Source organism: Atractosteus spatula, chromosome 18 (assembly GCF_055471065.1).
Source record: "Atractosteus spatula isolate fAtrSpa1 chromosome 18, fAtrSpa1.hap1, whole genome shotgun sequence".
In the NCBI taxonomy this organism is placed as follows: Eukaryota; Metazoa; Chordata; class Actinopteri; order Semionotiformes; family Lepisosteidae; genus Atractosteus; species Atractosteus spatula.
The window spans coordinates 916,475-933,035 of record NC_142723.1 but is presented as its reverse complement, the minus strand read 5'-3'; the positions used below and the strand labels follow the sequence as shown (position 1 = coordinate 933,035).

The following is a 16,561-nucleotide window of genomic DNA, read 5'->3' as shown; positions in this document are numbered from 1 at the left end:
ATCACCCAGCAGTGGCATTTTTAATTGTATGCACTGGCTAAAATGTTTTAAGCTTTTGTGCGCTCGTTTCGTTCTTTCCAAAAGAGTAATCCCGAAAAGCCTTAAATCTCTTTTTCGGCAAGTGAATGTGAATCGTTCCTCCAAAGCGAGGATATGGAGAATTTTATTTGATGTTTTTTTCAACATAATACTGGGACCATATCTTTGTGCGTAATAGCACATCTGTCTGCAGGTCTTTGCCAATAATCTGCGCAACCTTTTGACCTTTTCTAACGAGCTGTGTGTCGCCCTCCAGCTTAATAGCCAGGGTCCTGTGTTTTTCGGTTGCTTCGCATTCTTCTTCTTAGTGTTTGCGAGTCACCTGAGTCTCGGGAGATCTTCCCGTTGCCTGCGAAGAGAGGTGCAGGCCCCGTCCACGACCGCACACGGGTCTCGATGGAATTGGCACCTCCCCAGCTCAGCCAGAGCGCGGCGCCTGGCGGCTGTGGGGGTGTGATGAGTAATGTCATGTCTGCTGCAGACATTGTGCAGAGGGAACAGGCCCAGCCTTTCAGATAGTGGTGATCTGTACCGAGTAGCTCTAATTCCCACTGGGAGAAAGAGAGGGTCCAGTGAACAATGGAGCATTAATGATCAGGCAGTTTCTGACTAACAGACACTTGTTTTGAGAAAATTCACACATGGCAACTGTGTTATGTTTTCAACACTGCGTTTTCCAACAGCCGATTAAAACCGAAATGACTCGTCAGGCTGAAATACACATAAGATCTTTGAATTCAGAGCGTAATGCCAGCAAGTGTCGTGCAGGCCACAAGTTGGAAAGCAAAGAATGAGATGACTCAGTCTAGAGAGCGTGTTAACATTGCCTGGAATTCCCTTTTATTTGGAGTAATATGAAAAGTGTGTGTGTTCCTGGCTTCTAAACATTGGGAACACTCATAAATTATTGATTAGTTTAGCAACTAATGTGCTTAATGAAATGAAAGCTGAAGAGTTCTATGATTCTTGTGCAAGGTGATCAAATAATGAATTTGAATGAATCCCCCTTTTAATTTCGTGACAAAGTGTCGCTGGTCCTTTGCAAACCGATGTTATGATCACCTGTGAAACGTGCTGGACTGGGTCTCTGCAGGCCCAGGGTGAGAGATCCCCGTGTCGTGTATACGTGTGCAAGTGGACGTCTCATCCCACAGCCGTGTGGTGACCGATTTTTCAAGAGAACGGTCCTGTATTTATGTTTTTCCCCCGGCAGGAGAGCTGTAGTACTCTTCCCCTCTTGCTGGGTGTCCGGTCATACCACCCCGCAGTGTGGTTCAGGGCTGTTGGGACGCTGGCCTGACGCCCAGTAAACGCAGAGAAAGGGTTATATTTGGTTTGGCCAGATGTGCGTCTCTTCCTTTTACAGTGTCGCCTGGTGTCCGTGCACTTCCTTACTGGGATGTGAAATCCTTCAGCGAGGGCCCCGCTCCCCAGCTCAGCCCCTGGCACGCTTTCGTTGTAAACATCCTGTTTTGCTCGGCTGTCAGTTTGGGGGGTTTCCTGCCCTGTAAATAGGACGTGTCGTCGGTGATTGCTAGGCAACGGTATCCAAGGAAAGTCCAGTGGGTGACTTGGAGCTGCGCGCGGCATGGGGCCCTTCAGAGTGTCTGCTGCAGCTGTCCATCGTGAAACCCCCCTCAGCCGCCCCGCACAGGACAGGGCTTTCTGGGAGGTGAAAGAACACGGCGCTCTTTCCATGAGTGCAGATGTAGAACTAAAGATCCCACGACACCTGGTTCACAGCAAGGTTTTATTTTCTTATAGAAACATAAATGAACAGAAACTTGTGAAAGCTTCCAAAGCCAAAAGAAACGGCCAGGTGGCTGTGTCCATCCCCAAGCCAAGCTCCCGTTGGGCTGGGCGGGACAACGGAAGAGCTCAGGGGGGATGACTCTGGCATTGCCGCTGTGCAGGAAGATGAGGGAGAGTGTCAGTGCATCTGTCTCAGCCGCAGTGAAAGGACTGGAGCTTGCGGCTTGGCTGGTCGCAAGTTATGCTTTTCCAGAAGGGTTAGCGTTGAAGTACTGACTGAAACATGCTGGTAACGAAGCAGACGGTAGGGTGCAGGATCAGGCCCTTTTCATCTGTAACTCACTGAGTTTTAGTCATTCCTGTGCCCCATGGACAGTGCACAAATAACACTTTCATTCTGTTTGTATTGACTGTCCTCTCCTCCGCTGAAATAACACTAAATACCATTTATTTATACAAAAAGACTGCTTTTTTTTGTTGAAACTTCGTTTACGTGTTCCAGACAATGTGAGGAAGCAATTAAAAAGGCAAGTGACTTGTTACTGTCAACATCAGTAACAAGGGATGATATGCTAAAATTGTATAATCTCTCTTGGAGCCAACCATGTTCTTAACATTCAGATTGTGGGCTCAGTCCCCAAGTGGGGCACTGCTGGGGTACCCCTGAGGAAAGCACTTCGCTCCAGTATAGTTTTGAACCCAGCTGTACAAATGGCATCTTCGAAATAATTGAATGTCTGTTTTAATATAAAACTCAGCATGGGGTAATAATGCAATCTAAAAGAAACAATATTCGATTTAAAAGAAGTTGCTATTTATTTGATAAAGTCATTTACATTGGCAGACACCATCTTTGTGGAGTCATTATTTTAATTTTTGTGTGTTAGGTCAACAGTCCCGCACGCACACTAACATGCACAGGAGTTTCAGAACTCAGTGGAACTAACAGCAGATGATCACTCGCAGCTGTGTACAGCAAAGTGGATGTAATACTTATACATTTCTGTCACAGTGATTCCAGAGCTGTGCTTGAAAAGTTTGAGCCTTCAGCTGCTTAGTTGCATTTCAAAAGGGATTAACTGGGAGCTACAGTCTTGTGGGTTTCTTCAAAGGTGTTAAATCCCATCATTTGTGCGACTCTCATGTAGTTTCAGTTGCACAGTACTTACATAAAGCATGTAAGCAGGTACATAGCAGTTTTAAAATATACACTATGTGGGCTTAACACTTGGTTCCTTACTCTACTGGCACATGTTCTGCACACTCTAATTGCACATTTGTTTCAGGCTGTACATTTAGAGTTTCGAAATGTATGTGCTTGAAGGCTTTATCGTGTTCACACTGGGATTTGTTCACGATTTCTGTGCGTTTGTCTTGCAGAGGGATCTACGGGTTCACAGGTGGCACGTCACAGTCTGAGCTACATCCAGGAAGTCGGAAGTGGCTGGTTCGGAAAGGTATGTCTTTCTGGCTTGGGGTCAGCGACGTGAGTTAGCAGTTTAAAGGCAATTTGGAGGAGGTATTTAGCAGGTTGAGCAATGGCAGACTGCCCCAGCGTCACTGTGAGCTCTGTTTCCAGTTCACCCTTGGCTGTTAATCTTTGTGCTTTCCCACTTTGCTGGATCACTCAGTTGCACATGCACGATTTGCGGTTTCATTTGTTCGGAGTGCAAATTTGCCTAAACGTGGTGTAAATGTCAGGATGATAAGCCAGTAGCAGACTCAAAAACAGACAGAGCAGCACTGACTGCTCGTCTTTGTGCTCTGAGGAAACCTTAACCTCTCCATTAAAGTGCCTTCCGCAGTCATGGATTGTGTTCAAGCCAGTTTAAAATGTGTGTAGCTAAATTCCTCTTGCTTGGCTTTAAAACAAATCTGCTAAAGCCCAGAAGTTCAAGTTTTTTGTAATGTTGAAATCCATGGTAGACCTTTTTCATGTTAGAAAAAACCCAAACATTTTTTTTTTCCCTCCGACGTTCTCAGGAAAGCAAACGCGCAGCTTTGTAAATATTTTCCTCCGCACGTGCTGGCTCGCAGGGGCTGAGGGCTGTCAGGGTGATGTCGTGCTTCCTCTGGCTGTTTCCTGAGGACGGGGGGCCGGGGACACGGCCCCGCGCTGTGACTCGGCCCCGGGATCAGCAAAACATCCTCTGGTCGCTGGCCCAGCGTCCTTGTCCCTTTCCAGACTCCAGCCCTGTGGCGGGGCCTGTTCGCAGGGAAGCGGGGGTTTCCTGTGTGGCTCTATAAAAGAGTGACCACGAGGTCCGCCTGACTTCTCCTCTCCTCTCAGGTCCTGCTGAGCGAGATCTACACAGACCCAGGGCCGGACAGGGTGGTGGTCAAGGAGCTGAAGGCCAACGCCAACGCCAAGGAGCAGAACGACTTCCTGCAGCATGGAGACCCATATCGGTGAGCCGAGATCACGTAGGAGATACTACTAATCGTAGTGATGGAATAGCTGACACTTTGATAATTCCTGTTTACTGTTCATGTTTGTAGCGCTCTCTAGTTATTTTGAAAACAAAAGGCTAGCGAGTCGTTACTTGGCTGAAGTAGTTCTGCTGTCGTGAACCCTGGTTGACAGCACAGTTAAGTGTAGTAAGGTGTTAGGAGATTCAGACAATCAAACCGGTGGATTCTTTTCACCATCATGAAGTTGACATGTTAAATGACCTGTTACTCGTCATGGTCTGTGGGATCCCCCCTGTAAAGCAAAATGAATATTTGGCGTAGGTTTGATAAAATCATCCGAAACTGGGTAAAATACGCTTTATGACGTCTTTATTCAAAGAGGCTTGCAGTGGCACCAGTTTATACAACTGGATATTCTGCTCTACAATTCAAGTGCAGCTTGCAGCTCCTCGCTCAAAGGTTCAACAGGAGTGTTTTTCCTGAACCCTGCGCCACACTGCCGTCCTCAACTAGGTTCACCTTATTGAACTTTCACAAGAGCGGACATATGTACTGATATCTGGTCACGTTATATCAGATAGGGATCCGTGAAGATATGTTTTTTAAGGGTGGGAAATGCTTAAAACCCTGACATGCACATTGTGAGTATGAAAATAAAATCAAGCAGCGTGTGTCAGGCATGCATTGGAAAGACAAAATCCTGAAAATCCGTGAAACTGTGGCTGTGCCAGTGTGCAGCAGCGCAGTGTGGGGATGACTAGAGTCCTCTGTGAGACTAGCTCTCCTCTGTGAGAGGGAGGGTGGAGCTCAGGGCTTTTCTCAGCTCAGCAGCACCCTCTGTGCGGTTCTGCTGTGTCTTTACCAAGGCTTTGGCAGGCTGTAATCGGTTTCCTGCTCAGGGGGGTTATAATTATCTAGGATCCCTTATGAGTAGAAAAGCATTTTGATTTATTTCATAATACTTGGTGCAAATTCCATTAGGTAGCTTTTTCAGCTGTGCTAGGGTTTCAGTTGTGTGTGTGTGTGTAAAACCACAGGGAAGGATTGCACACATTTAACACAGAGACCGAATTTCTCCACAGGGTCCTGCAGCACCCCAATATCCTGCAGTGCTTGGGGCAGTGCGTGGAGTCCATTCCTTTCCTGCTGGTCTTCGAGTACTGTGACCTGGTAAGTGTTTGACATTGCCTCCTCACCTTACCACACTCATCCTGGAAAGCCATAGAAAATGCCTTACATTAAATAATTTGGCGCAGTCGCATTGGCGATAGGCCTGGTGTAACTGTAGGAGCGGAGCTGGGAGGTTAGTCGCCGGCTGGCTCGTTTGAGTGCTCTGCACGCCTCTTGATTTCACGCGGTTGCCGGCAGTGGCCTGCATGAGTTTTGTGTGAGAAAAGCGCGGCTTTTCTCCAGCCGCACGGTTCCTCCTAATATCCAGAGACGTGTCTCGGGAGGGTGTGTGCGTGTGGGCGCGCCCCGAGATGGGCCGTGGACGCTCTGGGGGTGTTGTCCAGCTCCACCGGTTCACCGCGCTGGCCCAGGGCTGAAGCTGTTCCTGAAAGCGGATGGATGGAGCAGCTGTTGCTGGAGCGAGCCACACAAATATTTCACATAGCGGAGCGGCCCAGAGGTCTGTTTTCCCTTCACACCTTTGTTCCACGTCTCTCCTAAAATAGAGAGAGTGGTTCACAGCCAGGCGGGTGCTTTCTCGTCTCTTCTCATCTTCTTGTCCCGTGAGTGTTGTCTGCTTTAATCCAGCAGCACATGGTCTCAGTCAGGTTGCTGTCAACAAAATGCGAAGCGCTTGCTTCATTGCTATTTTTGTTCATTTATTTCTGTCTCATTAGCTATTCTTGATGTGGTGTGGATGTTAACTGTGTGACTGGCTGCAGAGCAGCCCTCCTGCATTCCTGAGGACCCCAGCTCACAGCCAGCTCTGCTTTCACCAGTCTCTGCTGCTGATTCTGCTCTGTTCGTATTTTTTTTTAACTGGTAAAGGCCTCCAATGTGCAGCGAAAGCTCTTTTGCTAAAAAGAGAGTTTTGTCTGCGCTTTTCCATATCCAGAGAATGCCAGTTCACTTATGAAGGATGACCTTCCTTTACAGTTGGCCCCTGACAGTGATCCATTGGAATAGCAATGCTCTTTATACTGCTGTCTCTGCACTCCCTTGTGGTTGCAGTTACACTTGAACGTGTTGCGGAACGGCTTCAGGAGCTGCTGTGGGCCTCTTCGTCTCCCGGCCTGAGACTAGAGGATCACGTTGACATTAACCCTTGTGGGCGTCTGCAGTGATGAATCGGAAGAGATGTGGAAGCGTGCTGCTAGGACCTGAAAGTCTATGTTCTGCCCATTAACTGCGAATGGTTTTTCTGTCTCTGCTGGCTCTTTAAAGACGTCAACACAGACCTTGGCTCTGTAAACCCTGAGGAAGCAGTAGCAAGCTTCCAAGTTGAGGGGCGTCTTGAGTTCTGTCTTTGATTTACGGTCCTGGCGCTGGCCAGTTAACCCGGGTAGGGCTTGTGAGAAGATGATCTCATGAGCACACTGACGCTGCAGAGTGTTTTCCGTCACCCCTCTACCTGTTGTAGAAAAACTGATCGCGTGTCAGATCCTCTCTGCTGCAAATCGCCTCTTGCACTTTAATCCCTCCTGATGGTGTAGCAGAATGACAGCGTGCTGTTGGGCACCCCTTCAGTGGAGTAACGCATCTCCCCAATGTGTTATTTCTACACAGGCTGCAAGTGGTGCTTTATTCCTGAGCCGGTCATTTCACTTTGTAAACAGTGTCCATCCTCTGTTTGTCCATCAGCAGGAGATCTGATTTCGGGGGGGGCTGAATTCTCCAGGCTGCGAGAATTCACTGCCAATGCTGACAGTTAAATGAAGGTCTCCCCTTCTCTCCTTGCAGCCTTCTCTCCCTGCAGGTTGGAGAAATGGGAGAAGGTGCCGGCTGGGCAGTTGAAATTATGGGTGACGGGGGTAACAACTCCATAGAGGGCTGGGACAGTCCCGGCAGACACTCGCCTGCCACGGCACAAGTCCAAATCCATCGCCTTTCCTACCGCCGTACCGCAGAGCCCGGTTCTGGCCAGAGATCTGTTTCCCAAATCCATCTGGAAAGTTTACAGATGGAAAATCTACTTCTGTTTTTGTAAACTGCAAATTATCAATCATTGAAATCATTGGTTCCGGGGGTGGTCCTTCATCTGGGGAGTAAGCAGACTAAAGCATGTGATGGGTGGGGGATTATTAAAACCTCAGTTTTTAAGCAAGCCGAGACGGAGCCACGGTGTGTTGACTGCGAGCTGATTGATGTGTTTGCCTCTGTTTGAGCAGTAACCAGGAGTGTTCCTGACTCATTGCATTGCGTACGGAATATAGCTGCTCTGAACAACTGGAGCGTGCTGCCCACTGCCACTTGCTGTCCTAATGACAGTCTGTCTCTTCCCAGGCTTCCAGGGAGAATTCCTGCAGCTGTGCGGTATATGCCGAGCTGGTCCCCCTCTTTGATACACTGATATTTCTGAGGAATATTTAATGAAATTCTTACTTCTGGTGGATCCTGCACCCCCAACCCCTTTGGGCCCAGGGCTGAGGCTGAGGCAACACCTCGGCCCAGCTGGCCACCGGCAGACTGCACTGGCCAGGGCTGAGCGTGTAGCTCAGTATTGCCAAGTCAAGTGCTGTAAAGGAACATACTTTAGTCCAATCCTGTGCCCACTTGCTACAGCAGGCATCTTAGCTGAGATCCACAGCAAAAGGATGCTTTTCCTTTTACATGCCTACTTGGAGGGCCAGAAAGAGAGATACCGGGTTCATTCCAACCTCATTTCCTAAAATGTTCTGAATTTCCTGACATCCCACAAGTACCTGTGCACCCTGACAAAGGACCATAGGCAATGATGAGAGTGTCTGTGTCCTTGGGACACAGTGGAGAGAGATGTTCTGAAATAGCTTTCACAGTCGGGAGATGTATGCGTGTATTTTCTGATGGAATTTAAGTAACCAAGATCCTTGATTTGAAGAGCCTTGGTGGTAGTTTGGAGATGTCCAGTTGAAAGGAAACACCACATTCCTTCCTGTCACAGACTGACAGCACAGCTTAATCAGGAAGGCAAGACACTTCACCCCTTAACTCACACACCGGGATGCAGTTAGCATTCATCTCTGACTGAAAAGCTGCAAAAATCAAGCTCTCTGCAGCAGCTTCACAGGATCACAGAGCTCTACTTGTGCTGGCCCTGTAGTTTTCCCTGTCTCTCTGTGCATCTACCTGGGATTTTCCCTGGACTTTACAGCGACGGCTTATTTTACCCAGATAATTCAGCGTTTTATTTTAGACCGCTCAGTGCACTAATGTCAGGAACGAAAGCACCGAGGTGAGGTGGTGAGAGAAAGATGCTGTGCTATATAGGAGGGTGTGTATTATATGCATAGGACATACAGCTGCAGACAGAAAGTGCCTGTTGCACTAGACATGGGTAACTTCCCCTCCTCTGGCTCAGAGACATGGAAGTGCTTCCACAGGTGCTTGGCGTGCTGGAGAAAATGCGTAGACATATTCGTCTACATATTCCTGCCATAGGCTGTGAAGTAACATTGCCACCATATTTCGAGTAATTTAGCAAGAGGGGAAAGCGAAGCAAGAGAGGCACTCGATATTGGTTTAAGAATGATTTTACGTGATATCAGGTGAAGAACGAACATATGTTTAATATGTGTGGATTCACGCGGGCCATGGTCACTGAAGACTGTTATTAACTCTGTATCATCACACGGCTATAGGAAATATGAGCCTGGCCACAGCGCAGGGTGGCTTATCTACTACACTGACATGGCTTTTTTATTTTTAAAATGCTGTGACACAGCATACGCCAAAATCCATGATATGACCATGCCCTTACATGGCACTGAGTGTATTGATTGAAAGATCAGACCTCTGTCACAGCAGCCTGCTGGAAAGCAGTGGGAGAGCTGTTTCTGCCCTCGTGTGGCTGTTCCCACCCACTGCAGTTTGACAACCTGTTTGTTAAGCAGTTGTGCAACTCAAAGTGGATTCTCTATGGTACAATGCAATTCTTTGCATTGAAAGCATTGTTCCATAGCATATAAAGTATCAAGCAAAAAACACTATTTTCTTGAATGTCACTGAAAGAAAACTTGCTAAACTTGTTTCAGGAATTTGTTATTTTCAGGTATCAGCTTTTAGAAGTAATCTGCTTTATCCCTTTGCCAGCAACATAGTGCTTATCTGTTTTGCAACATTATCTTTTTCCACTTCTCACAGTTGCTTAACAATCCCTATGGTTGGGAAGCATGTCTTGGCAATAGTAAGTACAGGATAGAGAAACCTTTTTATCTCATGTCCACTGTCAAAAAGGATGTGCTTCCCTGATATTATATAGACAAGGATTGAGGTGCTTGACAGAGCGCAGTAAAGGATAGCCTTGGTGACATTAGTGTTCTCCGTGTAGAGGGTTGTACAGTGTACAGTGTTGGAGCAGCCCCAGTAGAGCAGGCCTCTGTGCACAAGTACCATGTCAGAGTTACACCAGTACAGACGTGTGGAAGTGGCAGAGAGTTTCCAGTGTTTATAGAGGAGTGTCTGTGCTTCTTTCTGCAGGGTGACCTGAAGGGCTACCTGAGCCAGCAAGAATGGATCTACGGGAGCTCGGAGCTGCTGCAGCTTCAGAAGATGGCATGTGAGATCGCAGCTGGGCTGGCGCACCTTCACAAGCACAACTTCCTCCACAGGTAACCTTGCCCCGCCCGCCCAGTGGACCTGCTTCTGCATCCGTGCGAGGCTGGGGTTCACTCCTTCTGGCTTCACAAGCACCCGACATCAGGCTTTGAACTTCGTTGCTCCAAAAGACCTCTGTTTTGCGCAAAGCCAGATAAGATGGTGGCTGGTTAACGCGCCAGACATGATTTGTTCATTGAATTGTCATGAAGATCTGACGTGGACTTTTGTGTAGTTCTCATATCCGGTCAGCGAATTTCAAGCCGTGGCTGTTGAAAAGAGCGACGGAGATTTCACTTGATCCGTGCTCCAGTCTGACGTGTTGTGCATGTGAATTTTCACAATTATTTGGACACATTTATTTCATATTATTGGAATATTTATAAATATTACTCATCCGTTGTAGAAGTGGTTCCACAGGTGTGTGATGCAGCTTTTCACTGCAGTTCCCTGTCACTCTGATTTGTACTGTGCTCAGTTTCTACTGTGTAATTGGGATGCAGCATTTCCTTTTAATTTTGAAACAATACAGAAGGCTCATAATAGTGCATATAAGGCTGTTGTATGTATGGTTTGTTCATGTAATAGCTTTGGGGTGTCCTAATGCCTCCCAAAAAAGGACAGGGTAGTCAAAGGGGCCGTTTCGTTTTCATTTTTGCCCAGCGCTATCGATGTCTGGGTGCGCAGGGGTAGGGGTGTAAAGTAACGCGTGGCTCTAAGCTAATCTCCTCTGTTTTGCATGCTCAGAATGTGCTGAAAGGTCTTGAATTACACAGCTCTCATGGATTGTTGGGTGTCACTTGTCGTCTGTCACAGGGATATGATGATTCTGCAGTTTTCATGTAAAAGGATCGTTTCACATGTGGATTTTTACTGGCCTGCATCTCCAAAGGCGCAGGGAGATTCCTAGAGCATTAAACAAGTCACGAGAAAATACACCGCCTGGTGCTGATCTGATTTACCGCCAGGCCCCAGCCTGGCCACGGCTGGTTCGCATGTGCAGCTGGCCTGTAGCCCTGCCTGGCCCCAGTCAGAGCCGAGCTCCTCCCACTGGACTTGCCTGTCTGGGCTCCTGCCAGGGTGTCGCCGTGCCTCTTTGAGTTTTACAGTGGTTGGGTTTTTACAGCAGGGCCTCTGTGCTTCCAGCGGAAAGCTTCGGCTCTGTCACACAAGGTGGAAAACAGGATCTAGGTCAAAAGAGAAGGGGAGGTGCCTTTTTCTCCCACCTTTGATTTGGCATTCAGAAACCAGTGAACCTGAGAACAGGCCAAACTTAGCAGCCCTGCCTTGGCAAGGTGAGACACTCGCAGGCAGTACGAGCTTGGTAGACTTCCCAGCACCCTCGGCTTGCTCAAGTGTTCATTCAGTCGCTGGTGTGCCTTGATTGTCTGGACATGCCCGTCGTCCATATTCTATTCACATACTTAATTAGAGAGACTGTAAGCCTCTGTTTATATTCTGTGTGTGGCAGAAAACAAATGACAAGATGCATATGGAGTGCTATTTGTGCGTGTTGACAGGCGTGTGTCACGCGTGCTCCCCTGAAGTGTGTCAGCAGTATAAGTTGTGCCTTTCGAAGAATAGCAGCTGGGGTCTAACAGGAAGGCCCTTTCTTCACCCGTTTACCTTTTAGGGAAGAAAGCTCAAGCTTTTCTTTAGCGGCTGTCTTAGCTGCAAATGTTCCCTGCAAGCACAGTAAAAGAAGGGTTTAAAATATCTGTCCATTTATCTTGGTCGGTCCAGAAGCACTGACAGTTCCCCCGCTGTAATTGAGAAATACAACTTGTATCAGCTCTTTGCTGGGAGCGGTGGCTCTCTGGAGCTCAATGAAAGAATGTTGCAGTGCCAAGGAGAAACATGAGCTCCTTCTCTCGCCTTGCCCCTTTCAGAGCGAGGTGCCATCTGTCCTCTCTCTCTCTCCCCCCTTCCTGCTCCCCTCACACTCCTGCGCCCCCAGCGTGTTCCTCTCTGGAAACAATATCCTGATGCTGAACGAGTGTGTTGGGAAAAGCTCCAGCATCAGTGATTTTGTTGCTAGCGGGAGAATGGAATCGGCAGGACTTCCCTCCCTGCTCTCTGAGATTTACAGCTGCAGAGGGGAGTGTTGGCTCAGAGGCAGGATCTCGGCCCTGGGAAAAGACTGCAGGAGGCGTCTGAAGCCAAGAGACCTGTTGAGTGCTGTGCCAAGCTGCCAGAGCAGCTAAAAGGAACTGAGCTGTAACTGGCAGAGATGCCAGCCAGCAGACCTGCTGGGTGCATGACGCTGTGCGCTGTCCTGTCTGCCCCTCGCGCAGGTGTACACTGTATGTTTCATAGATCGCACGGCACACGCGCGTCCATACAAAGCAGTGCTCGAGAACGAAAAGCACGGGGGTTTGTAATAGATAAGGTGTTTTGCCAGACACTGTTAAAAGTGTCGAAGAGAAACAATTAACATTTGCATCCTGTCAAAAATGGACTTGGCCCCCACTGAGGGACCTGCCCCTGCAGCAGATGGGCATTCTTCAGCTATATATTGTTAATGAACACAAAGAGTTTGATACATCCAATTATTTGTTTGTTGAACCCAGCAGCATTACTGAAAGTCTCAAATATAAATGATTAAGGAATCAAAAGAACTGTAAAAGCATAACCTCAGTCCTGTAGAGAGCTGTGCTCCACTGGTGTCATGCTGTGCGTATAGGCCACCACACAGGGGCAGCAGAGCCTTCTTTGACAAGTCCTTACTTTGTGCAGAAATAATCCTGAATCTTTAGATCTTGGTAGGAATTCTAGAATTTGTATTGTTTTTTTTTAGGGAATTCTAATATTTCTTTAAACATTAGTGGTGCCTGCACAAGACCAGGCTCTTACCAGCATTGCATCTTAAAACCTTTGTGGGTTTTGCTAGCTAGGGTAGGAATTGCTAGCCTTATCTTTGTCTGCTACAGACACAGTCTACCTCAACAAGGGACGCAGTTGCCCGGTGGCACAAGGTTATGTTCTGCGTCCCCTGCACACGGCGACATGCTGCGTGGAAAGCAAAGTGCTTTTGTGCAGGAAGCACGCGGTTGTGGGGCAGGCAGGAGGAGTCAGGTAACCCAGCATTGCAGTGATGTGCTCAGGAGCGGAGGGGTCGTCTTGTGCTCCATTAGGACAAACCCGGTGCATTAGCCAGGGTATTGATCGGCCTTTTACTGACACCACTTTCCCACTCAGCATGTCTATTTATTACTGTCTTGCCTGTGCGCCGCCCTTGCTCTGGCATTCAGCTCCTGTTTCTTTTTTTTGTTCCTCTCTTCCTTTTCTCCCAGTGACCTGGCTCTGCGGAATTGCTTTCTCACCACGGATTTGACAGTCAAAGTAGGCGATTATGGAATAGGTCCCTCCAGGTACAAGGTAGGCAGTCTGGTTTGTGCGGTGTGTGTGTGTGTGTGTGTGTGTGTGTGTGTGTGTGTGTGTGTGTGTGTGTGTGTGTGGGGTGGTACCTGTGGGGAGGACAGTTTTTGACATGGCACTGGGGGGTGGGTGAGCGAGCACTGCTTCATTTTGTCCCTGTGCGCACTCTCCAAAGCGAGTGTGCCCTGTGCCAGTGTGTGTGGCGTGGCTTGGGACGCTCCTGGCTCTCTGGGAGAGAAGCAGGTGTCCGGCTGCGCTGTTGTCCAGTGCAGCTGCTGCCGAGATCCGCGTGGAGCCGACGGGAATGAGCTCCCAGCACGCCCTGCAGGTGCTCCTGACGCAGGGCTCGGGACTCGGGGGCTTCTGCCCGGCAGAACCGCGAGAACTGTTGTATCAATTTTATTGTGTTACACGGTATTTAAGAAAGCCTTGGTTGTGTGCTCGTAAAACCGCCAAAAAACAGGTCTTCGCTCTAATTCCTCGTTGCGAATTGATTCTGCGTTAGTGATGGATCCCACCCTGGAAGAGAAGGGTGCTGTGTTACTTTTCTTAGCAAAGACGCAGTGCAGCGCAGGATTCCGATAGCTTTTCGGGAGAGTGGTGTTTAGGATCGGTGCCAGAGTGGGATCTGTAGAAGGCAGTTTTCGTTTGGTGCGGGTTTGGGCCTTATTTTGGTCGGTCGGCCGGTTTAAAAGCTAGAAGAGTCTAGAGTCGTCCCAATTTACAAGTCAAGCAAAGCTGTTCTCTGTGTTGAGAACCACCTAGTCCAACGTTTTACAAGCCCCTGTCTATAGTCAAGGCAGCTAAATGTGTGTAGAATTATCCTTAATGATCACAGATTTGGTCTCGTATCAGTTTTATTGGCAGTGTGCCCCCAAAATAAAATAGGATTAAAAATAAAATGGTCATATCTTTCACCGAAGCGGACCCGAAGCAGAGCAGATTGACCAGCGGGTCCCGTGTGTGGCCGCAGGGCCTGACCGTGTGCTCTGGCCCTCCCCAGGAGGATTACATCAGCACCGAGGAGGAGCTGGCAGTGCCCCTGCGCTGGATGGCCCCCGAGCTGGTGGCTGAGCTGCACGGAGGCGTGGTCACAGCGGAGCAGACCAAGCCTGGCAACGTGTGGTAGGTCCTGCGGCTCCGCTCCCAGTGCGCTGGGGATCTGGCGCTGCTCCGCGCTGGAGCTCCACGTCAGACACTTCTCAGCAGGGAAGATGGTCAATGGAGTGTTGTTAATTCATCCTGGATTAATAACACTAAATACGACATTTATTTTCACCTCGAATCCCCAGGATGGCCGCTGTGGTTGAAACTTTCATTATTTTTTTTAAACTTTCAGACCTCAAAACAGAAATGCTGATAAAGAACCTCAAGAGAATTTCACTTTTATTTTTGATCATTGTTTTACGGGTGTAGATACTTTCTGACAGTAAGCGGTGCACATGATGTTTTGCAAAGCTGTGAGGAGCAGCTGCCATTATAAGCTGTTGTGCATCCTACTGCAGAGGAAATGTGTAACTCGTAGATCTTTGTCTATATGACGCCCTTCAGATGTTGCCCAGAGCTGCTGGTGGGGTGGGCATTGTGAAAGGGGGTATTAATCGGGCTGAAAGCTGACATCATTGTCTGCCAGTTCCATCATGGCGCTGCTTAGTGCTGCATTCTGGGTGACATCGTGTCACCGTGCTTCACAGGCAGCCCTTGGCCCTCGGCCCCCGCACTGGTGATGTCACCCCTCAGCCGCTGCAGACAGCGGCCACTCGAGCAAAGAGGATGACGTTCGTTGTCCTGCCCAGAAACGGGGAGAAACTGTTAATAGTTATGGAAGACCTGTGGTCAAGTAATGAGGGCACCAGATGGCTGGCTGGCACACGGCCATCTGTTGACACTGCTGCCTGCAACTAAACAGTAACCGTTTGGCTTTTTTTCTGTCTTGCCAAGGATAATAAATGATATCACCGCCTGTAATTTTAGCTCTGTATAAACACTGATGTGCCTGCTGTCATAAGGAAGTTCTATAAGATGGTAAAGATAGACAATTAAACTGATTGTGGGCCAGTCCACCTTAATGTCGTAGTAGGGCTACAGATAGATTTGAGAATCGGTGACCTTTTTATCATCCAGGATGTACCGGAATCGATGTGTGTAACCTGTGACATTTAGTTTGATAGATGGCTTAGGCACAGTACTGATTATGTAGAATCAGTATTTCATTTTATTTATGTCCAATGTGTGTGTGTGTAGGTTTAAGTCTTAATCATCATTAAGGCTTGTATTGGTATGGCTTATTGGCGTTTTCTTGTTTTGAAAACGTGAAGTTTGGATTTGAGTTTTTTTTTGTTTTCTTTATTGAATTCCAGGACCCTGTCATTTTTTTAAAGTTTTTTTCATATCTGTGTGGTGTATTTGTTCGGGGCTGTAATTGGATACACCTAAGTGTGTCTGCATGCTGCAGTGGTGCAGTATTCTGCAGGTTCCCAGCTGCCTGCTGCAGGATTGTCGTCCTGGATGGTACAACCAGTCCACACCACCTTTTCATCCGGAGAGGTACCTTGGTGCGTCAGTGAGTGATTCCGAGGTGTGTCTGTGTTTCCAGGGCCCTGGGCGTGACACTGTGGGAGCTGTTCGAGAACGCCACACAGCCTTACCCACACCTGTCTGACAGAGAGGTGCTAATCCATGTCATAAAAGAGCAGCAGACCAAGCCCTTCAAGCCTCAGCTGGAGCTGCCTTATTCTGACAGATGGTAAGGCCGCGTTACTAAGTGGAAAGGCGCACACCCGTGTGTGTCTAAGACCCTTTTGGCTGCAAGGATTGTTGTGTGTGCGCACACCTCACGCTCTGTTATTGGGTGCGGATGCAGATGTGCGTGTTAACATCTGGCACACACCATCAGTGCAGATCTCCAGGTGATGGCTGCGGATGTGAGTGTGCAGCAGTCCCCATTCTTAATCACTGCACAGACACTGGCAGGCACAGCTCCACCGCACAGCCAGGTGACCGTGTGTGTCTGCCTATAATCCATCCTCCACGTCAAATCACTGCCCTCTGCCCTCAGCCTCCTCTGAATCACACATCCGAAGGTTGCCTGGTGACGAAAGAGGAAGATGTTTTTCCTGTGTTCGTACGCGCTGATGTACTAATATTTATTCTGGTCAAAAGTGTGTGTGTGTTGGTGGGGGGGGTGATGAAAAAATCAAAGACAAATGCTGCAATAATTGTGTGAATGTGCCGTCAT

The 16,561-nt window shown here is 48.3% G+C and overlaps 1 protein-coding gene across 1 annotated transcript in view; it reads left to right on the top strand.

Annotated features, from left to right (window-relative positions):
* Nucleotides 1-16,561, top strand: part of lmtk2 (lemur tail kinase 2) — a 46,331-nt gene that overhangs the window by 17,687 nt on the left and 12,083 nt on the right. The window contains exons 4-10 of the mRNA XM_088936746.1: nt 3,172-3,248; nt 4,082-4,200; nt 5,286-5,373; nt 9,829-9,959; nt 13,239-13,323; nt 14,327-14,448; nt 15,920-16,069. Of these exons, the coding sequence (XP_088792872.1) occupies nt 3,172-3,248; nt 4,082-4,200; nt 5,286-5,373; nt 9,829-9,959; nt 13,239-13,323; nt 14,327-14,448; nt 15,920-16,069 (772 nt within the window). The remainder of the gene's footprint in view (nt 1-3,171; nt 3,249-4,081; nt 4,201-5,285; nt 5,374-9,828; nt 9,960-13,238; nt 13,324-14,326; nt 14,449-15,919; nt 16,070-16,561) is intronic.